General features: G+C 31.4%; 1 protein-coding gene across 7 annotated transcripts in view; it reads left to right on the forward strand.

Annotated features, from left to right (window-relative positions):
* The first annotated feature begins 818 nt into the window (after positions 1-818).
* Positions 819-24,160, forward strand: part of LOC119833658 (proton channel OtopLc-like) — a 39,333-nt gene continuing 15,991 nt past the window's right edge. For 2 of the 7 annotated variants that reach the window (XM_038357771.1, XM_038357772.1), the window contains exons 1-2: positions 10,845-11,132; positions 23,788-23,958. In XM_038357771.1, the coding sequence (XP_038213699.1) occupies positions 23,815-23,958 (144 nt within the window). In that variant the 5' untranslated portion in view covers positions 10,845-11,132; positions 23,788-23,814. Of the gene's footprint in view, positions 1,075-8,105; positions 8,267-10,844; positions 11,133-23,787; positions 23,959-24,160 lie in introns of those variants that run through there. The other 5 variants (XM_038357768.1, XM_038357769.1, XM_038357770.1 and 2 more) reach the window with 5 other exon arrangements.

A 24,160-nucleotide genomic window follows, 5' to 3' on the forward strand; every position in this document is an offset into this window, starting at 1 on the left:
TTCTAAATAGGAAGTATTTTAAAAAGAATGGCGCCTAGATAGCAGATGCAATCGCGTAATTAAATGTTCCATTTTTAATAAGTAATTATAACTATTATCATAGATTACAGTTACTTTATAAATATACCTATGAACAAGGTGTAACAATTTATGGTTGTTAATAAATAATTTAATTTTTATTTGACTAGTACGAGTATGTTTCACCTGCATCAAAAATGTTGTATTCCAAACACATATAGACACCGACTTTAAACACGGTTCACTTTACACAGATCTATTATGAGATAAAACGCAGGTAAACGTTCCTTTTAATAGTACCTACAAAATATACTCAGTTCACTTTTATCTTATACGGTGACTTTGAAAATTACAAACGCGTACAAATTAGCTTTTACGAGCGAGTTGGTAAACAAAATTTAACTTAATTACAACCATTGACTGGCTTCGGCCTTTCACTAATGGAACCCGCATAACGGTGCCCATGATATTGACAAACTAAAGCGATAGAATATAAATTACTGCCTACATAACATTTCAATCAAACTTGGGTTGGTATAGCAACCCACGTAGACAATGGTAAAGAAACATTGCAGCCCACAATAGAACTTACATATTTTCAGATAAGAATCACGACAAATGCATCTTTTGTTCAAACTTTTAATTTGAAAGCCTCACCGTGTAATATGAATTTTATGACTCGTTACCAAAAATCAATAAGGAAATGAAGAAAAATGTATAGCTTTAGATATGAGGGGGATCGCGTGTCTGGCTTCCATGGCACAAAAGACCCGTAGTTAGTAGTTATGACTGTATACTACGAATCAACGCGGGCGCGCCGCGAGTTTGCGTCGTGCTTTGGTGTTGATCGCGCGTTCGCTTACATATTATACGCGCATATTAATCGAAATAAGGACAATTTAAACACAGTCACTTTCAGTTTCGATGAAATTGGCTTTACAGTGTGATATATTTGTGAACGCTTGGGACGAAGTGTTTGTGAGTGCGCGCTATAAACTTCGAACGAAAACAATGAAACTTTCCCAATAGTGATATTCGCGTCGGGAAAATGAAAACGTAAGTAATGTTTAATGTATCTTTATTCGATTAAAATATTGTTTTAGAAAATTAATACCGTTATAGGATAATCACAGAGCCGACTGGTTTAACGGCTAACCGCATTTTTCTACTAATAAGTCGGTACGTATTTAAAAGATAAAATTGCAAATGTTGCGAAAACATTTTATATATTTTCTAAAACACAATATTTAAAATCTAAACAGCCAAGTACATATTCGATTATATTAATACTCTACATTTTATTCAAAGTTTGTTTTGATAATGCTATTGAAGTTTAAAGCATTTAGGATGACAGTCGGTCATTTAGTAATCCTCATAGACATAAATACTTGCGTACATCTATTGAATTATTATTCACTTGATGGTTATTCATATAATTAGTAATTGAGATATAAATTAGTTCTATTGTAATTCTTCAAACAATACATAATTATGCACATGGCTATGATTATTACGGACTGATCTATCAGTTATTGGTTACATCTACTCATGATGACCTATGGTTAGGTTAATTTAGCTCTTTCTTATAACTATCACCTATTTCAGGTATATTTAACACAACTTAAATTAAATGCATGGATTAAATACTATTCACATTCAGTTATTCTTGTTTTCATTTCTTTATCAATAAAAAAGTACAACGTTTACAGTGTATGTAACCTTTAGTAAGTAATTTTCAATCTCTTCGATTTATTTTTCTTAAAAGAGGAATTAATATGACTGATAATAGTTTTTGCTGTATAAAACGATCGAAGTGAAGCAACTTACTGTTACGCTCTACTAATGGGATTTACTTATTAGAATGTGACATATTTCCTCATATCCAATAACGCTTCACATTTGACCTCTTTTCAAGCAAAAATGCATATTCAAGTACCTATACTGAATATGGTAATCGGATGGGTAAAGCAGTTTCATCTTTATCGTGTTTCCTGGAACATAATGTTATCTAATATATATCTATATACTTATCTAATATATAAATATATTATTTTAGTGAGAATAGAAGGTGACTCCGCGGACTTCGTACCATCTCACAAATCTTCATACTTATTTTCATACGAGGCTTTATCTGACAAATCAAAAACCTAAAATCGTTAAATGTCGTGTCGTAATAGTTTAAGCTATTACGTAGCTAGGAACCTATTTACTTCACTATATTGTCTCATATGAAATATAGGTAGTTTATATTTACTATGAAATTTAATCAAGTCAAAACATGTTCGGTCGTGTTTGAGAAAAATAATTAAAAGTGTAACTAGATCGCTTTTGTTTTGTCAATTTAGAATACAATTCGTCAATTTGTTTGGCAGGTTTTAAAATGCACAGAAGTTACATTTACAATAATTCCCTTTTAAATCACGAAACTTCATTTATTTGCTGTTGCTTTTCTCACACAGATACTTTTTCGAAATGTCTCCAAACAATGGGCTACAAATAAGCGGAAATATATTGCAATTTTTACTGATTGTTCATTGCTTTAATCGACGTGCACAGAGTCAAGACGTACACCTCATTGTTTTGATTTCAAGGTCCTGGTAAGTCAAGCTCAGCTAATTGTCGACCGGGTTCCCACAGTTCGCGATAATGGAACGATTTTCTTGTAAGTTGACATCGGAACCATGTATACCATTGTTTTTCAACATCTACTCTTGCATCATATTTAGTACATACCGTCATAAGTGGTGATGAAACAGTTCTTTTGGACATGGTTGTTGTCAATTGTGATTGTGTAATGTATATTGAATACAGGGATAACAATAGCTATTTATGTTTACCGTATAAATATTTATGAAAATGTACGCCAAACCACTAAGTGATACCTGCGATTTATAAGATTTTAAAATAATAATTGTAACGTTTTGTGGTTCTACTCTATTATTTACAGTAAAATATAAATAACTAATTATCAAAAAATAAAAAAATGACGCTTTACAAAATAGAATAATCATTTAAATCAAAATTCGAACTTAAGAAAATTATGTTTTCTTGTTACAAATAGAAACAACAACAGCGTATACAGACAAATACTTGGATAAATACAATATTATCAACCGTAAAAGTAGCCTTGACGTGTTTGGCAATATTGCGTTTTGTTCACCTCGCCGGGTTCAAGGTTTGTCTGTGATATAATAAACATTGTAATATTACGTTCTATATTCAGGGTTGCATTTGAGTATACGAAAATGATAGCCATATTTGAAATAGATTCTTCTTGATAATAACTAAATCAGAACAAACAAATAATAAAGCTTAATACATACACCTAATAAAGCATTTTCACGATTCTTGCGTTTAGATTATGAGATGAAGATTAGTGTTCTTTAATTGAACACGCGATGTTATTGGTAACATTGAATAGTAAAACATAACAAAGTATTAATAAAAAGTGACAGCATTTTATTTTTAATGTAATGTCTTTTTGTTTAAAAAATCAACCTAGACTTTATAATACCTATAATAAAAAGCTATACATTTTAAAGTTCTCCAAAAACCTGTTGTTGAACAGTTGTTATCCGCCGTCTGGTAAACGTACACCTTTTGTTCGTTTATTACAAAATATTACAATGCTGGAATCATTGTAATACTGGGTAATTTTTTGTTTTATTTTATGCTGATTCGTAAATATACCCAGGCATTTACATAGATTCCTAAAAGCGGGTGCGGTTTCATGCCAACTATTTATTTTAACAACAAAAATTATTTTGAATCATCTATTAAATTTTAAAATTTTGTATTAGTTAGTATTAGGTTAGAGTTACGGTCTATATTTCTAATATTAGCCTATTCCCATATAAAAATAAAAAAACTGCTCATTGTTTAAAACGAGATTGACACATATATAAACAAACAATTCAGTAAATAGAAAAAATATATACATTTGTTAAGGGTTCTATAGAACATTGCAAAGCAATAATTGTTTTTGAAAAATAATTAATACACAAAAATGGTCGCTGGTCGGCTCTAGTTCTATTTGCTTATACGTATAGAATACTACACATTATACTTCCTTAGCTAACGAAACCTTACTACAAAGATATATATATATATATATAGGTATAACCGGAAAATATAGTCTAGGTAGTCTACTCTGCCATTGCAATTAAAAAGGGAAGTCGTCATAAATCGTATGCAATGCACAAATTTGGAAGCATTGAATTTAAAATGTTAAAACAAAGTAGACCTTATTGCATCACACGAAGATTAAAAATATATTCATTTATTTGCATCTCCCCCATGTTTTTAGTGTTGGCTCATGCGCCGTAACTATCAGAGCTGTCTAATTAATCAGCGCCTGAAGGGTTCTCTTGAGAAATATCCGTTTTGTTTTTATTAAAACAGTGAAGAAGCGCTGATTTATGTATTAGATATTTGTGTTTAAATATTCAATAGAGGTAAATGATCGAGTTCGAACACAATCATAGACGTTTTTCAGGATAACGATATCTATCTTAATGAACAAATTTATGATAAATTCACTACTAAAGTCGTTCTATTCGACTTATATTTCTAAGTTCATTTTATTATGGAATTAGTTTATACCTGCGGGTCCATTGCTAACTGGATAGGCGGCAGTAAAAATGCATTGTTCTTTTGTTTCGTCGTTTAAAAACAGGGCTTTTGATACTCGGTACCGCTTTTGCATGAAATGGCGAAGTTTGAGTGCAGTTCTGTGTCGGGACGAACATTTTGTGAGTGGGAACCCGCGTCAGACATCTCTCATCTATTAAATTTGTTTGTAAAAATAAACATTATTATATTTTTTAATTCTTTTCATTTTCATGATTCAAAATTTTATTGGTTAAAAATACAATAATAATTGTCGGTGAAAATTGTTATAGAAAGCTCGTTTATAAAAAATAAATTAATATTTCCATTCTTAAAAGAAAGTCGAATTAATACATTCTCGTTGAAAGAGGCTACTTGGAGCGTTTCGACTCAATGACTCTTATGAGTCGTCCACTTTTATTGGAATAGAAGCTGTAAGAATTTTTATTCTGAATTTGCAATTTGAGAGGGCAGCTTTGATGACCAAGCCGGCGTCAGTATTGATCGTAATTATACGCCTACAGGTGGCACGAGGGTTTGTTTTGGTGAGGACATTCACCCTACAGGGGCGCCACCCCACGTATTTAGTACTAGCTACGACTACGAGTATTATGCAACTCATTTATGCACTTGATTCCTAGGTATTGTTTTGTTTATGAAGCATTATGTAATTTTTTTATGAAAAAGTGACGCTTATTTATCCGTGTCATAGATACGCTAATCGCATGAACAAGGTGAAGGTAATCATTTACATTTTTTGCAAATATTAAGCAACTATTCGGAAGAATAGTTGCAATAACTTGAAATGTCACCTTGAATAATAATGTTGTGCAAATGTTGTCTTTTAGTTTGATATGAAATATCTGCTCATGATATCTAGTACTGATTCAATAAAAAAAAATTGCATGCACAGTTCCTTATCTTAACCTTTTACATTATTAAACCATAAAATTCTCGTGTCATAGTTTTCGTTGCCATACTCCTCCGAAACGGCTTGACCGATTTTGATAAAATTTTTTGTGCTTATCCGGTATCTATGAGAATCTGCCAACATCTATTTTTCATCCCCCTAAATGATAATAGTAAGGCAGAACAGCGTTTGCCGGGTCAGCTAGTAAGGTTTATAAATGTTTGACAATCAAATGCATTATAATGTTCAGCTCTAGACTGTTTTAAACAAATCGTGTAAGTTAGGAATGGTAATACAATGGTAAAATGTAAAATCAACAATGTTTTGATCGATGCGTACTCAATTTTTTCAACGCCACATGTTATACAGGTGTATGCTATGTACGCATGTGGGCGGATTGCTTTTCTTGGCAATTTCCGTTTAGGGCGTGTCATTGCCTCATTGCATAATAAGCATTGGTATTGACAATGCAATGGTTATGACGTAATTTAAATGTCCTTTTCCTTTTGGTCGGGTTAAATGAACGAAACTTTGTCATTTTCATAAGTTTACGTACATTGAGTATTAAGTCTATTGAATTGTTTTTATTCGTTGCTTACACTGTGTAAAAGTGATGTAAAAGTTTGAGATTTTGTCAACAACGTATTATTTTGAATCATGTCGTCAAATAAGTCTTAGATATCCTTCATAAATTAAAAAGTACAATATAGTATGTACATTATAATTATGCTTCGTGATAGATGTTCTTTAAATCAAAGATGTTATCGACGTTATACTTTACAGTCAAGTTGCATTATGATTATATAAAGCGGCCGTTGAACTTATTTCCGGACTACATTCGACATGTCGTTTTATTGGTTTACATGATTTAGACTGAACAGTGAACATATTGTTATATTAGTGTTATGGGAACAATCTTTTATTAGATTGATTCTATTTTTGAATTTGATTTGGACCAAAATTAATACAGGTATTTAGCTGGAGAGCTTTCCACCTTACTGATTAGATCTATATGTATAAATAAATATATTAACTCTTAATAACTTAAAAAGTACTACAAAAATATTACAGAAAGAAAATACGATATTTGATAGGTTTCCTTTACTAAAAGACACTCTCTTTTATATACAAACTTTTTTATATTTTACAAACCTTTAGTCCATGGTTTGCTTAACATCAATGGTTTCACTAAAAGGGCATTTGGTTGATAAGTGTCCGAAGCATGTAAGTGTCTCGCAATAAAAGGCAATATATAGGTACAACGGAAAAAAGAAACAAATGAATCTATGGAAAGATAAAATTTGACCTGTTCATAACAATTTATGTGTCAATTGAATGTTTCTAACTAGTTGATACTTGTAATTTATAAATCTTATTCACATTGTATTATTATTGAAGGACTAGATAGTTGACACCATGAACATGGTATATAAACTATATAGCGACCATAGTTTATACACAAATCTACCATTGACACATTTTCATTCACAACGTCTCATGAATGCAAAATCCATGCATTTTATATTCTCACAGCTACTGTTATGATAGTTGTCAGTCTTGTCTAGATACACACTTATTTTTCAGATTGTTTGTTTGTATTTGCCGACGTCGGTCAACCGATAATCTACATTCCCAGAATCAAAGAATCGTGAGCCAAGAGATAATGTACATTTCATGGCTATAATGGAAGGAAACGTGTTTGTGAGCCATTTCACAAAGATAAACATTTCGTTCGTTATATCTGATCCATCCGTCGCCGATTAAAAGCTTCTTAGTTACTCTTTAAGCATATTTGGATATAACATTACGTTTTTTTTCTTATATATTCGAAAATCGTGCGTGAAAAAATGTTATTTTAGAGGAACTTTTAAGTTTTTATGAAAATATATAACATCTTCATAGACATTACACACATATTATGAAAAAGTTCAATCAGTATGTTCTTGTTTCACTCTTTAAAAAGAGAAGAAAACAAAAGAGATTTCACAAGTGTATAATATGGTGAGAATCATTCAAGATTTCTTTCACATCACGCTCTGTGACTATTCATTTCCTGGCGTATGACATAAAGCCATTACAGCACTATGGGACAGCTTTTACCCCGCGCTCTCCCCATCTGTTTTCTAGAACCATTAGTTAACCGACAGGCTATTATGGAATGAATATGGTCTTTATAACACGTATTTATGAATTATGATGGAGAGGTTTAAATTTTAGCTTAATTTTAATAAAGGTTCTCCAGTTTGTCTATGCAAGATTTTTTATGCCGTGGTTAATAAATGTTAAACATAATTTATAATATACTTGAAGCTTGAACTGTCATGTACAAAATACATTCACGTGGAAAATGAGAAACTTCAAATGATGTTAGCGTAATCCAAAGTAATCTGATACAAATAGTTTGCAGTACGTAGCCAAGTTGAAGATTCTAATGCTAAGCTAAATCCACGTTATGCTTACATGACTACGCGACTGTACGCCCGGAAGGAGCCGACACGAGCCGAAAGTTTATTTTCTATCTCTCTCACTCAAACAAAAACATCATTTGGATTGTAAAGCTTTACAAACATGGCCCGGTACGAAACGAACGTGTTCCTATATGTTTGACGAACAATGTTGCGATTTGTTTGTGTAACCAATATAGTTTTAGAATGTTTATAGAATATTGTTTATGGTGGTGTGAAGAAAATTTCTAGAATTCCATTAGAAACTGGCGGGGTTTGCTATAATGTAAGTTGTTAGTTATTATTTATTCGACCGTCGATTGTTCAGTTTTTTTATGATTATGAAATATGTATGAAATGCTTTCAGTTTTTTATTGGCTAAAGAAAATGTTATATTGTTCGTATATTTCGTCCACGTGTAAATATTTCAAATAAATAAAGTACCAGTATCGTTTATTGGTACCAGTATTAAAAATTATTTATTCATGACCAAGGTTGTGTCTATTTCATTTGTTAGTTTTATAAAGGTAATTTTTAAATTAGAAACATAACCATAATTTTTTACACACGAGACTTAATATAACCAAACTATATAATATGTATTAAATTAAATAAATTTTACCTATTGAATTTCTACAACTTGATTTATATGGAATACGTATTATACTTGATACCCAAACGTGATCATTAAGTTTAGATATTTTCCTATGGCATATTGATATAAATAAATATATTGATTAAAATTAAAAATACTTTAGTGTTAGACAATTTTGCAACTTACGACTTCTCTGATTAGTCCAAGAAATAATGAAATAATGTGGTTTAACTATTTAGCATGGAAACTATAATTATGGGTATATTATAATTATTATAGTGCTTTTATACTTTTGGTCGTTTTACACATTTTTTTTACATTTTATAGACTCTTGTTCATTTCTTATTACATTTTCCGCGCCAACGCCAAAATTTTATTCCTATTTTTATTTCTCTATTCTATACATTCTATATCGTTAACGATCTATATATTCACAGATATAGGTATGTTTGTAAGCTTCTGATAGATAAATGAAACCTAACGTAAATGTCATATCAATAAATTTATTATCCAAAAAAGTAAGTATCATACGTGCGGGAGGTTTTTGTGAAAGTTTTCAACTGGTGTTTCTATTGTAATATTTATTTTTAAATTTATTATATAGAATTATCAATTAAGTAATTATCTGTTAAGAAATTCCGATAACACTGAATACTATTTTAAATAGTTTAGTATTTTTACCTTTAGATTTTAAATTATCGTAAGTACCTTAAAGTGTTAAAAATTTTTGATTATATCAAAATGAATGAACCAAATTATAAACCATTTACACGTACTCTTAATTAAAATTCATATCTCGATCGTACAATGAAACATATCGGACTATTTGGTTTGGCTGTAGAAATACATCCTTGTTTTTCTAGCTTATAAAATATAGAATTTTGAAAGAAACTGCTAAAGACCCTGTTAAAAGTACAGTTTATTTAAAACAATATGGGCAATAATAACCATAAGCTTACAGCTCTGATAATCTGATACTCACGAAAAAAACACAAGGATTAATTTTGAGATATACTTCTTTGGTGTGTGATATGTTCCGCGATAAAATAACTGCATATGCATGAAGGTTACTTCATAAATATGTATGTATACAAATTATCATGTTATACGCCGTGTCGCGTATTCATTCATTGATTGCCTCATTATGCAAAACGTGTATTTTTATATCTAAGGTCAAGTTGAGTATTTCAACCGCAATTGTTGATACCAGCCCATTGCCAATGCATGTTGACTGCAGTGGTTGGAGGAGAGCCAATATACTCCGACCGCATGATAGGAAGTCAATCGTGTTTCGTTTATCGGTTATGAAATGTACTAAACGGTTTGTTAATACATATTCATTCGCGATTGTGCTTTCACATTACTAGTATAGCAAATATTGAGTTAATTTTTACACTTATGTAACAGCTGGGAGACGAACTAGAAAGAAATGTCTGACTGGCCGGAGAAGGTTAGTCGCTTTTTAAAATAATAAATGTAATCATATTAGTTCGATTGTTACTATACTCTTCTTAATACTATTGTATGTTTACATAAATAATGACAACTGATTCATTTAAAAATGGTATGATATGTTTGATGGATATCTAAATTTAATAGAATACTTAGCATTGTCATAATTGATAGGTGTACTCTAAATAGCCCAATTATATTACGTAGTTCGTGAGTGAAGCAATAGAAACGTTAACACATAGTCCTAAAATGTAACGTTCAATTGAGTAGCATGGTCGCGTGCCGAAGTAAACGCATTAGCCCACAATGGGGGCAGTTTTACTTAGAAACATATTGTTTACCGACATTCGACAGTTGATGTGGATCACTGTTTATACTCCCACTGTAAACCGCTTCGCTCACTCTTTATGTGTTCTTGAAATAGCTGCGGGGACAGTTTCCATCGTATTACGTTCTACTAAGAACTGGGTCACATACGACACACTTCGCTAGATAAGGTTTAGTTTTTATTGGATAACGCTAGCCATGTCTAGAATAAACCCTTTTGGTGTAAAAATAATTATAAAAACATTTAATTTACCTACTTTAAATTTCGATAGGGATTCCGATAATTTAACGGTTAATATCCAACTAGTTTTGATAATGGGAAGTAGGTAGATGACAGATAAACAACATCATAGCGCCGCGCTACGTGTTGATTCTTTATGGAGAAGTTAACACATACGTGCATGCGCTATTGCACTCAGCAACGGAGATCGTGTAACGAGCGAGGTTAAACGGTTTTTTGAGCGGGCCGGTGTGCTCTAGTAGCAACAGTCCAGTATCAGCCGCTGAAAGGAGCACGCTTGAATAGTGGCCCAGCCCTCGCATCGCTATTTGCAGAACAATGCAGGCTTGATGTGCGCATGCTGAGGGAAAGCGCGGGAGGGAAAACGCGCGAACCGTACGCCAGTCTCGGCCTGCGAGCGCAAGCGGTCGCGCGCCGAAGCATAACCACCACGCTTGCGCCCTGGCGCTCGACGTACGCCGCGGTCGACGCGGCGTCACGTTTTCCGAATCGACCGCAGATAACACGGCCACCGTGACTGAAATTCAGTGTCAAAAGGTTGGTGACCCTCCCTTCTTGCAACCAAAAATCAACCCTCACCCTATAACACTAAAGTTGCTGATCGCACCCCGAGATAACACCACATCCGCTCTGATAACCGATGACTTAATTTCCTCGTGCGCTTCGATTGTGGAAGTAATCTTATAGACAACCCTAATAAGCAGGTAATAAGTGTGTCAACATGCTAACGGCATAAAATTGTCAAGCAATTTTATAATTATTTTACGTATAATCAACTAGTGTGTCTAAAATTATCAAGTAATTATAATAATAGCGTATTTACATGCATACGCCGTAAATATTATCAATATATATAAAGTTTTTTAGCTTGCTTAAAATATAGTAAAAGTTTATCAATGGGAACAAAATTTGTATTATAGTATTCCCCTCTTCCAGAAATAAATTATCCTCGGTGACATCATCGTTTCAACTTCAATAGCTCCTTTGTGTGTCCTTGAGCTACATCTTCCCTTGTATCGTACATCCTCTGAATGTAATGTGAAATTTATGGAGACTTCTTCGATGATATCACAAAACATAAATAAAATTTGGATTGAGGAACTATGACCCACATACGAGTACATTTCTTGCGTCTTCCACAGAATTAGATTGCTCACCGTATGCTCTAACTAAATCACGCCAAGGGATATGTCATGTCCCAGAAATACACATAATAGATTTCAATGCGAATTCATGAGATCACATCTGTATCGAGAAAAATGTACCGTAGATAATTGTATATCGAAGACGGAGCAAGGCGTGTATGGGCGTATCTTTATAAGTGGAAGTAATATCGATATAATACTTCAGTTTATTTCCTAACTTTACTAGTAAAGAAAACACACGATTTCTGTAAAGATCTTTCCATTTTCTAAAAGTAGTCTAGGAACGACTTGAGATTTTTTCTTACAATACTGTCTTATATAAAAAGCAGTCTTAAAGCCAGACTGTATCTAATTTGTTTACGAAATGAGGTGCTGTACCAGGCATTGAAATCACTTAGAGTACTAACATATTCATGACCATGTCTGGAAAAGCACGGCCGTACGAAAATTCCGCTATGTTTTATTTATGTCAATTTGCACTGTAAACATTTGGGATTAAATGTATTCGTAACTTACTCTATATTCCATACCTTTATATCTATTAAAAGAGATGTTTTATATAATATATCAAAATTAAGAGTGTCGAATCTGTGCTGCAATACTTATATGAGATATCATTATATAGTTATGCCAATTATTATTAATAACGAACATAAACGATGTTTTTTATATCATCGCAATCAGTTATTTTCTATCATACGGTAGTGTAATAGTGTAGTAGGGTAGTGAAATAGTGGGTAGAAAGATTTGTGGTAATTCAAAATTAAAATGAATATATTTTTAACTGGCAACTACACATTAAAATTCACACAACGTTCTCGGGAGCGAAAATTTTTAATTTAAAAAGGGAATTGCGATTTTTACAATAGGAGAGATTCAGAATGAATGCCATTTGTTGCATCCACGCGCCCTTCGATTTTTCCGTCGCAAATAAAAGTAGGTCAGGTGCTGGCTTTGTATTAACGAGGTACCTGTTACTTTAACCTATTTCGTGTCATTAAGCTTTTAAAAAACTCATTTCAATTTAATTGATATGTCGTTAAACGTGACGCTGTTTATATGTAATGGTAATTTATTCTCGTTATAAAAATTAAATCGAACATCATTATAGGGCAGTTATTCTATAATATTGTCAATTACATTAATTTAAATTCACATATTTAACGTTATGTTAAAATTTATATAAATGAAATGTATTGTTTAAAAAATGTACTTAATTTGCGATTACCCCAAGGAAGCTTTATCAATTCCAAAACAGGTTTTATAAATGATATTAATATTCACAAAGCACAGAGCAATAAGGTTACAGTATAATATAGCTTACATTTAATTAAACGAGCGAGAGTTTGACTATTATCAACTTCGCACTAAACGTTGTTTCTTTTTAAATAAATATTGGAAAAAATCCTATAACGTCACCTTATTGATTAACTACTATCATAAGAAGGTGTCAATGGTTACATACCCAGGTCCTTGATCGATGGTCCAAGCGGAGTGTTTATGGGGCGGAAAATTAGAGAGCGGAAGTAAACAGTTTATGACGCGCTAATGAGCAAAGCTTGACGTGAGCGTGACAGTTTATTTTAAGGCTAATTTTAATAAGATTATTTTTTATAAGAATTTCGCTTTTATGTGCTGATTCTGGCATAAGGTTCGAATTATATTAATGTGTGATTATGGCGGTAATAATAAATTTGAATTGATAAATATAGGTGATGAAAACATTAACAGGATTATGACTAAATGTATATAATAAAGGCACTTTAACATTTATGTGAAATTACAACAATAACAATCTGTGTCCACTCTGCAGTTACTATAGTTACCATGCAAACTGTGCAAATAATTAATTGTACTTAAATGACCCTTAATACTCAATATATCACTCACGATAAAATGCTTTCTATATTTTATGTAAATACCGAATATGAACATAGTTAATAATGCGTTTATGTTAAGCGTAAGTCATAATTTAAAAAAAAAATCCAATTTGGCCAATTAAACCGAATAAAACGGAAAAAGTATCACCCCCACTTTTCTTTAAAATTTTATGTTCGAGATTTAATCTAACCACTTTTTCGGCGTGATGTTCATAACGTGTGTTGGGTACAAATTACAATTTTATAGTACCAACAGTTTTTGAAACCAAACCAAGCCAAACCGCGGACAGGTGGCTATGACAAAACTATAAGGATTCCTAATTGACTACGGAACCCAAACAAAAATTTAAAGTTTTCCTTGGTAATTGTTCATTTTTCCATAAAGAAGAGACTGCTGATAGAAAGCAACGCGCGGTCGATAATTAAAACATTTATCGGAAACGGAGAATTGGATATTTCATTTTTATATTGTTTCTGTCAATAATATGATGTTAAACTGAGTATTCAATTAACTAAATGCATCATCTATTACTTATAACAAATAGTTGAACAGTAACCAACATACTTGGAATACAAACTTGATAATAAATAATTCAGTCTCCAGAAATATCAACTGCATATCCTAATTTTTATCAAGGCTATCTAAAACTGATGGAATCAAAGAGATATCGTACGTAGTTACCTAGTATCTACATGATAACAGGATGAAAATGCGCCTTTCAAAGGATTCGTTTTCAGACTGCTGTGAGATCATAGATAAATTTATGTAATTTCATTTTTACTTGCTGAGAAGATTAGCGACTTACTTACTTAGGTAGTCTGTTGACTACCTTGACCCATACTAAAATGCGAAATCATATTTCATTTCGGAGGAAACGGAGAAACGATTAATTAATAGGTTAATAAAATAAATATACGAACAATTATGTTTACTCTGTACTAACTTTAACCTTAAAACTTGAATAATTTAATGTTGTGATAACCCACAGGCAGTACTAATTTGACAAGCAGCTGATGTAATTAATTGCTTATCCAGTTTTTATAAAAGGCTTTTTATAGACCGTTTACGTTGAAGATGCCAATGACGAAATAAGGGAAAAAATATATGGTGACCTACATTTAACGAAGCGTAAATTGTAGCGATATTACAGTTACGACATTTTCTCAAAAACGAAAACAATTAATTAACATTCTATAGCTACACAGGTCCGTCGGAACTTGCAATTGTTTTGAAAAAGCCTTGAGCCTCGAGCCTCAATACTTTGTAATTTTTCTAGTCGTAACATCGTTTAGTCACTATTAATGGACAGACATAATTTTCAAATTATTTATTTTAAGAACACTTATTTGTTTGTGTATTTGATGCATAAAGTCATCAAATGTATTTTAATACGAAATAGGCTTTAATTGTCGAAACATTCTTCATTAGTTCGGAAAGAGACATGATTATAATAATATAACCTCATAATATAATATATAAATATATTATTAATCATACCCTTCTTACCTTGAGGTTTCTGTGTGGGTATATTTGAAGGCATTAGAAACTCAATTCGGTTTGTTAAAACTTATATGGTTGTATTGCGTCAAAGCGCTTTGAATTTGCACCCGTATGAAATTAAAACGTTATTTAAACGCTATTGTATTATCACAGAATGTAATGACGATTAACATCCGATATTTTTTGTTGTGTAATTAGCCATTAAGATAAGCATTCGGTTTCTTGTGTGATAATGGTTGTAGTACCCTTTACGTTTAATATTATTAATTAGAATATCTAATTACCAATTTTGTTGAAATAGTTGGTACTATAAACAGTTAAGTGTTACATTAGTTATTAAACTTTAGGGCAAACAATATATCTTCGTTTTCCAAATTACAAACTTAAATTTCGTTTTTATCTCACAAACATTCTTAAAAATATATGAAATAAACCTAGCCGTTAATGATTTTGGTGAAATAAACTAGAGTGAGTAAGCAAGAAAGGTCGTTTTCCTGTTCTAGTGATAAAGGATCCAGAGAGTTTCTATTTATAATTTGGATCAATAAACGTAGCATGGGAATCATACTATGAAAGAGATTCTGAACCGCGAATTTAATTTAAACGAATCAAATACTTTTTGAAAGTAAGACTTAAGTATAGCTGTAGAGTTGCGGGTCGGTGTAATAATTTTTAAGATTCTTTTTATATATGATATTTGATCTTATTGCAAAATAGATTATAAAAGAGATTTGTAAATACTAAATTGATATATTATACAAAATATTAATAAAACAGACAAAATATTTAGCATTAATACAATATAATTTTAATCAAGGTCTGTTAAAATGTTTGACCATTTAACCAAGTGTCGTGTAACCACTGGATCTTTCTTCTTCAAATACAAAATCCAAGAAAAATACGTTTTATATTGGGACATCGTAAAGATCATAAATCAATTGAGTACCAAGATTGTGTTATCAAACATCACAGTCACTGAACTCTGCACCGAAATAAGCGTAGCTATTTACGTCTGAGTAGCAGTCTTCTAACTTTAGTAAACAAACAAATAAATAGTTTTCAGTTATTGTGAATGAAGTTTCCGTAAATATATTTTTATTTTGAAATAACTTATGCCAGCCACTGTTTACGTCAACTGATTCAATCAATGAATTGAAAACTTAATATGAGACACAAATACCGCATAGATTAAAATGTTTAATCATAATGCTTTTTCTGTTAATTTAATAAAAAAACTGCAATTTTAGACTGAACGTTTTATTCGTAGCAAAATAATGGTTTCAATAATTTCAGCACTGCTATTAAAATTTTGTAAGAACATCTATTAAGTATGAGTAGTTAAATTAAAAATGACTTAGTCACCATACTGAAATTATTAAATTACAAAAATGCAAGTCATCTACCACCTCTCTTCAGTCACCGTCTGTCACCTATCATAAATCAAAGGATTGTTTTTGTTACATACGATAAAAATGATATAATTAAAACTGAACGTTTGAAAATTAACAAAGAGAGCGTTAGATAATCTAAGCTCTAAAATGCTTTCATCTGCAAGTGATCTCTATGAAAATGTATTAAGGTGTAGCATAAATCAAAATAATTCTCACGTTAGCTACGAGAGCGTGACCCAGCATTCATTACGTGATCGTGATATCGATTATCTTAAAAGCAGAATTAAATCTTAGTTTAATAAACTTTTAGGAATCACGTGCAAATTGAACAATGAAAGAATTTTGAAATCAGTCTAGTAGTTCTTAAGATTATCTACCTACAAATTACACACCTAAAAATTCTATAAACTTTACCTCTTAATAAGATAACTATAGATTATAGACAATAAAATCAAAAAAAAAAAAACATTAAAAGTCCAATTAAGTACTGTTTAAAAAAAGATACCCGAAGGTTTTGAAAACATCGACCCAAATACATTTGAAGTACCTACATATTCAGAGGGTTAATTAAGAATGGATTTATATCTGAAACGGTTGCTTATTGATCTGAGCTGAATAGAATCTAGAATTTTAAACCGTTGTAAATTAATGAATTTCCGTTTAATAAACGTATTTTTACATGTTATGGAAATATTATTAACATTTTAGGGTTTTAGTTCAGTAAAATATATCTATGCTTTATAATATACAATATCTATGCTTTAATGTGTCGTTTAAATAATTCTATTTTGTATCATTGGTGGAACTACAATACAAAACACACTTTCATTGAAAGAAATAAGTTTCCGAAATGCATGTTGGTTAAAAATATGTTTTCGTTAAAATATCTGCATAAGGTATTCTTTTGAAATCGAACCCTATTCAGCATTTGTCCGGGGCTTGAAGGCGGTAATATCGAAATAACACGCTTCCATCAATTCGTACCTCTTTGATCTGAATTTTCATGTCCTACTTTTACTTTTGTCTTTCGTATAAAATGTGGTGTTCTAGTTCTGTGCCAAGGCTTATATCAACACCTTAGTGTTATTGTAAACCTAATTTTGATTGTTTGAAATGTTATTAATGGGAACGAACGCCATGAAGATGTTTATGTTGGTATGTTTTTCCGTTTTTTATCTAAGTAGGTACTTAATTTCATAATATATTTTATACTAGCTACGCCCCGCGGTTTCACCCGCATAAGTCCGTATCCCGTAGGAATATTGGGATAAAAAGTTGCCTATATGTTATTCCAGTTGTCCAGCTGTCTACGCACCAAATTTCATTGTAATCGATTCAGTATTTTTTGCGTGAAAGAGCAACAAATATACACACATCCTTAAAAACTTTCGCATTTATAATATTAGTAGGATAGTAGGATTGTAGATAACAAAAAAGTCTTCTGTTAAATATCAAGAAGAAAATGAAATAATTTTATAAGGATATATAACATTAGTTTGAGTTCAAACGAAATACGATCAAGCGAAGAAAATATTACTTACAAGTTTTATAAATCTGTTGCTCAGCGTTCTTTTATATTCTCTAAGTAATATTTGAAATCTTTTGTGTCTGTCGGTACATAAGAAGTGGGACTCGTTTTAAGTCGAGTTGTTTGTCAGAAGGCAGGTTCTTGAATGGTTCATTCAAGGGATTAAGTTAGTCTATTGTTAGTGACCTATAATGCCCGATATAAATTCAATAGTTGAAACATTGTTTTAAAATGTTCATATTCATATATATTATAGATACGCTTGATGCAATTATGTCATATTTTGCATTAATATTTGTATATAAAGTGGGAAGAGTACGTATTACTTTGTCATGCTTCTGAATTTACTGATACAATGAGGAGAGAATTTATAGAATTGCTCATTGTTATTTTCTTAAATTCATAACAATTGTCAATTAACTAACGAAACAATTAAATACATCTGTCTATTTTATATACTATTATTTTAAAGAGCATTGTAGACATACACCTACAAGAATCTAGTTATTAGATAATAATAGCTGCTGTATTTAACACTATGCTTAGTCCCGAAATAGATTCACTGTAAAAATCATAATATATCTTTCGCCGTATAGTGTTCTCACTTGTTGACAGCCATTGCAGCACAAAATAGCGTCTACAAAGCAACTATCGACTAGTTTACGCTGCAAAATCATTAAACCCGAAAGTTATTAATGGGCTATTACTCCGCATCCGACCCAATTTCTCAATCATTCTTGTATTTTATAACAGTTTTATGTGCGCTTATCGTTAAATCTTAAAATATGAATAGGTTTAGGTTTGCAAGTAGTAAAATGAAGATGTTTTTACAACGTGAGATTGTTATGGCATCTTTATTTAGCGCTAGTGGTTCGACCAGATCCACCCAGATGGAACAATAAGATAGTTATTTCCTTATACATATAAACACCTTTTGTTGAGCTTATTTGTAAATTACATATTCCTTATTTATTATAATACAAAAGTCGAAATCCATCATGTTTTATATATTTTATGAAAAAAGTTAGAATTACAAAAAACAAAATGTTCTCATAACGTTTACAAAATATTATTTATAACTATATGTTAAAAATTTCACAAGTTTCGTAAGGTCAGGTTATTGAGATAATGAATTTGAAATGCTTAAATCTTGGCAGATTTTCTTCCATATCTGTGTTTAATTATCTCGCCTTCAGAATCAAGTGGCTGTTGACCTCAGAAAACAAAGGCAATTAAGTAGAGGATCGCTTATGTCTAAGAAATAACCATCCACCTGCTAAAGAATTTTCATAACTAATTTCTTAGTTAATTATAATGAACCACGCTTTGTTTGAAATAGGAATAATAATTTTCTATTATTATTGACGCAAATTATTAACTAATTTGGTATATAATTTTTTACAAATTTGATGTCTTTTATTTAAGGCTCAATATAAACTTTCTCCCTTCATCTAGTTGTGAATACGAAATATTATAGCGAGCGCATCCAAGCCACCCAAGTAAAGGGTTGTAAAAGTGTGTTGCCGAATGCAATACTAATAAAGTTTAACGATTTGAAAGTAACACTGACCTAAATATTTCCTTCGCCGTACTACGCAAAAAAAGCACTTATCTTGTCAATGAATGCGCACAAAATGTACGTCGAATAAACTAAAAATTCCATACCTTTTGGGATAACAGGATCCATGTTAAATGCCGACTTGTCTCAGATTTTATTTGTAGTATCGTTCGTACGCCAATTTCACTGAATGCTCTGTATGTTTGCTGGTGTGGTATAAAAGGATGATAGGAAGAAACAGGTTCCATATTTATATAAATTTCTTTGACACTATTTAGTGGAGCCAATTTATGAACTGACTTGAAAAAAGGACGAGGTTTTCAATTGGATTATATTTTTTACAGAATTTTCGACGGGGTGAACTGATTTTGATAATCCTTTTATTTATTTAAAAGCTGGTATATTCAGTATATTTACATTTAAAATTGGTCTAGTTTTGACAATTTGAAAGGCAAGCATTTTATAAATGTGTAGAATTTCGAGGAGATAAATTTACCGCCTTTTTTAGGTTAGCATATGGCATATTGTGTCTACATTTGTACGAGTTTAAAAACACGACCACCTTTTTTCAAATGCGATTAAAAGGAATCGACGTCATTTTACATTACGATCATTCAGCTATGATTACTGTCATTAGTATTAAAGGATTTGTATTATTATTTAAACGGTTGTATTACATTTTGATTTATTGTAACATTAGACAAATCTTACTTCAATTTTACTATTTCGAGGTTGCAACTTGTAAGATGCAGTGTTTAATGTTTGTTTAATCGAATTTAAAAGTTTTGGCAGACAGCGCGGAGAAGCTAATGTGATTTGATAAACTTGGTTTATTGCGCACTGGCACACGTAATATAATACTGGTACCAGTAATGAGGTTATAAATAAATAATTCTAAACCTAGTAAGATATCTAAATCTTTAAGATGAAGAACTGTCATATTGACTGAATTATTATTGCTGTACTAGGTGTAGAGGTACTTAAGTTTGTATGAAACTCTGCCAGTTTTAAAATAAATCGATAAAAGGTGAACGCGAACGAGTAGCAAGCAAAAAGCTGTATCGTAATAGTTTCGTATAACCTTACTATAACTAATGTATTTGCTTACAATATGTACTTATGTTTCTTAGAACTATTATAGAAGTAATCATTCAATTCAACTGAGAATTTATTAATACTCTTAATCAATGACAGTCAATAGTCCATGTGATGAATTAATTGAAGACTTCTTTGTTCGCGGATATAGAGTTACTAACCTTGGCTAACGTATGTTTGATAGCATAGTATAGGGAACGACGGCAGGATTTATAAAGGAATCGGATAATTTTTTTTTACTTAACAATTTAAAATTAATTATCGTAGAATGTAATGTCTTATCCCTTATGATAGTCGTTACTGTTTATATAGCATACATATCAAATTAAATATTTTAAAAATCTGATTGAATAACGCAATAAAATTGAAACCTTTGCCTTACCTTACTTTACGTAAAGTAAGGCTACTTTACCTCAATTGAAAGTTATTTAAAATGTTCGTTTTATAGATATTGTCGCTGTTACTGCTTTAAAGATATAAAAAATAAAGAAATTTTTTATTTTTATTTTTTATTTTTAAAGATATAATAGTAAATCGAGAAAACCATTCATAGAGTAAGACAGATAAGCAGAGCAAAACCGCTACCAGAGCTTCGACTAATTGAGGTTTTATAAGATCTTCATGGAGTATGACTGTGACCATAATTTGTTGACTATCATATTGAATCTATTAGTATTGGGTTTCGTGCAACAGAATGGCCTACTGGCCTCATTTTGTTGAATCGATGGTGTCCAGTTGTGGTAGTTCGTGGAAGTCATTTCCATAATTGCTCTTTGTTGCTTTATAATAAATTAGTCCAATATTTAAATTAGTAGCGTATAGTTTCAATATTTTATAAACCAGTCAATTACCTTCGTTTGTGGTTTATTATAAGCGTTCGCTCAGTATTTAGGTTGGTTTCAAAACAAAACTTTTATTGGTCGCGTAATGAAATTGCAATAAAAAAGTTGTAGGTGGAAAGGAAAAATAGAGACTTATAACTTTATAACTTATCATATCCCACATACATACGCACTATGAAGAAATTGCATAAAGGTGTGGGAACAATTATGCCATTTATAGTATTGTATGCCACCCACATGCAAGCGGATGGTACTGTGCCAGTATTTTCCAACATAATACAAACTAACTCTTCGCATCAAAAAACCGTCGCTGCGTTAGAATGTAAATGCTATTCGGCTAGGATGTATGCTTTTCATCAACCTCATTCTTGTTGTATACGTAATTTCGTGGCTTGAAATCGACTGCAATAATAGCTTTTGCTTTACGTTAAAACAATTTTAGGGTTTATTTTTATGAGATTAGAGTTCATTTATTTTCCTGTACTTTGATTCAATATGCAGTGAAAATCCCCGAAACTTTTAGTCCTGCAACATTTTAGTATAATATTATTTAGAAAAATTTTACCAACTTTCTGCGAGATAGGAAACGATGTTCGAGAAATTTATATTAATATAGAAACGCCAAGCGTTTTGTTGTTTGTCTTCCAAGCGTATTAACACACAAACGTCTTTGTATTTATAAACTTTTAAATCCTTACAATATACCTGTATAAATTTAGCACTATGCTTATAACAACATAGTATAAAGCAAAGTCGCTCCCCGCGTCTGTCCCGATGAATGTATGCTTAGATCTTTAAAACTACACAACGGATTTTTTTTAATAAATAGAGTGATGCAAAAGGAAATTTTGTATGTATAATAAACATCTATTAAACTACTAAGAATTTAACGCGTGCGAAGCCGCGAGCAATAGACGAAAAACGAAAATAGCTCATACACGTTTAAAAAATAAAAAAATCAAAAGGTTCCGAACAATTGAAATAGGAGGTGAGAAGTATAAAAGGAATACAGTTATTTAGCAGACTAACTTTTATTGAATAAATATAACTTAAATTTATTTCTACATGTAATTAAGTTAGTTTCAATGCCACTAACAAAAACTTTATCACACAAAAATCTATACAATGGAGCTACATAATATTTGTGAAATTATCTTACCATTTAAATAAAAAGTAATATAGACATAGAAGATTCCATAACACGCTTGTTGTAATATATTACACACAACTTGCCGTCGAAGCTTTTACCATCCATTCTCCTGCCAATCAACAAGTTGACACGATGCTTGTTGTCCCCAAAACAAAACTCGGGCCCATGTACGCTCTAATGTTTCATATAATTATGTAGCTACTTAGTCAAAAACATTCAACGTATGTACATTTGGTTCATTATCGCATAGCAAAATGTAGGTAATTAAAACTTTATAGTATAAAATAGCTATAATTCTCTAGGTATGCAGTTTGGTATTTGGGGAAATCTGTGTTAAAACATTGAAATAATTTTATTTTTTCTTGTAGGTGTAATAGGTCCACGATATTAAATGTACTCATAATTTGCTTTAGTTGAAACGAAAAACGAAAATAACATGAACATAGTATTATAAATTTACATTTCAAAATCAGAGTGTACCAAAATATTGTAAAATTAAGTCATATTATATTCAAGAAATATAAGAAATGTAATAAAACATATTAATAATAAGAAATATATTAAATGGTCATCGAAGCTGTTATATAAATAAACGTATACCGTACGTGGTGTACGCCTGTTTCATATCTGAAACTAGCTATTATTCGGAACTCGTTTGGCAGTGCATTGGCCTGACTAAAAAGTGATCATGGTTGCTGCCAAAACATTATTCTTAGAACGTGATATCTAGAATTATAAAACAAATCGATGTAACTAACGCTAAGTTTCTATAGTGTTGTAGATAGTCCAAACAAAAAAGTGTTCTTTTACTAAGAGTATGTTTTTTCTGTTTTTAATACTTTTACGTTAACACTTAATAACTTTAATTTGTTACTGTATAAGTTGCAAGAGCTGGAAGAAAATACTGGACCAGGCCAAGGCCCACTCGCGGCTGAAGAGCCTCAGATGATGATGATGATGATAAGTTGCAACGGAGCTGCTATGAATTTAACACCAAACATGAATTTAACACAAAATGATAATAAATATTCCTCACAAACAAACAGCGTTAAAATACAAACCTATTGGAGAATTATAAATATTATGTGTGTTTTAATACCAGGTGCGCGTCCGCGAGTTCTACATCGCGATGCAGCGTTGCCCTTACATCCACGAGATGAAGGAGCGGCTGCTTGGCGCGCCAACAGACGGAGTTGAACGTGAACGCGATCAGAGAGAGCAGAGCGAGCCTCTGCCGCCAACCACAGACACGCAGGTCGGCACCATCGTCAAAGTAAGATCATTCATCGTCATTCACTTTTGATTCTATTTTCAATTTAAAAATTGTATTATCTGTGTTTCAAATGAAAATGAAGCGAAAAATATTGCATTATGATTATGATAATTTCGTGCAGTAATAAGTATAAAATAAAAGCAAAGACATTTAGTGGGTACAAATTATCTTTATTTAATGAAAGTTACAAATAATTGAACTA

This window comes from Zerene cesonia, chromosome 17, assembly GCF_012273895.1.
Source record: "Zerene cesonia ecotype Mississippi chromosome 17, Zerene_cesonia_1.1, whole genome shotgun sequence".
In the NCBI taxonomy this organism is placed as follows: Eukaryota; Metazoa; Arthropoda; class Insecta; order Lepidoptera; family Pieridae; genus Zerene; species Zerene cesonia.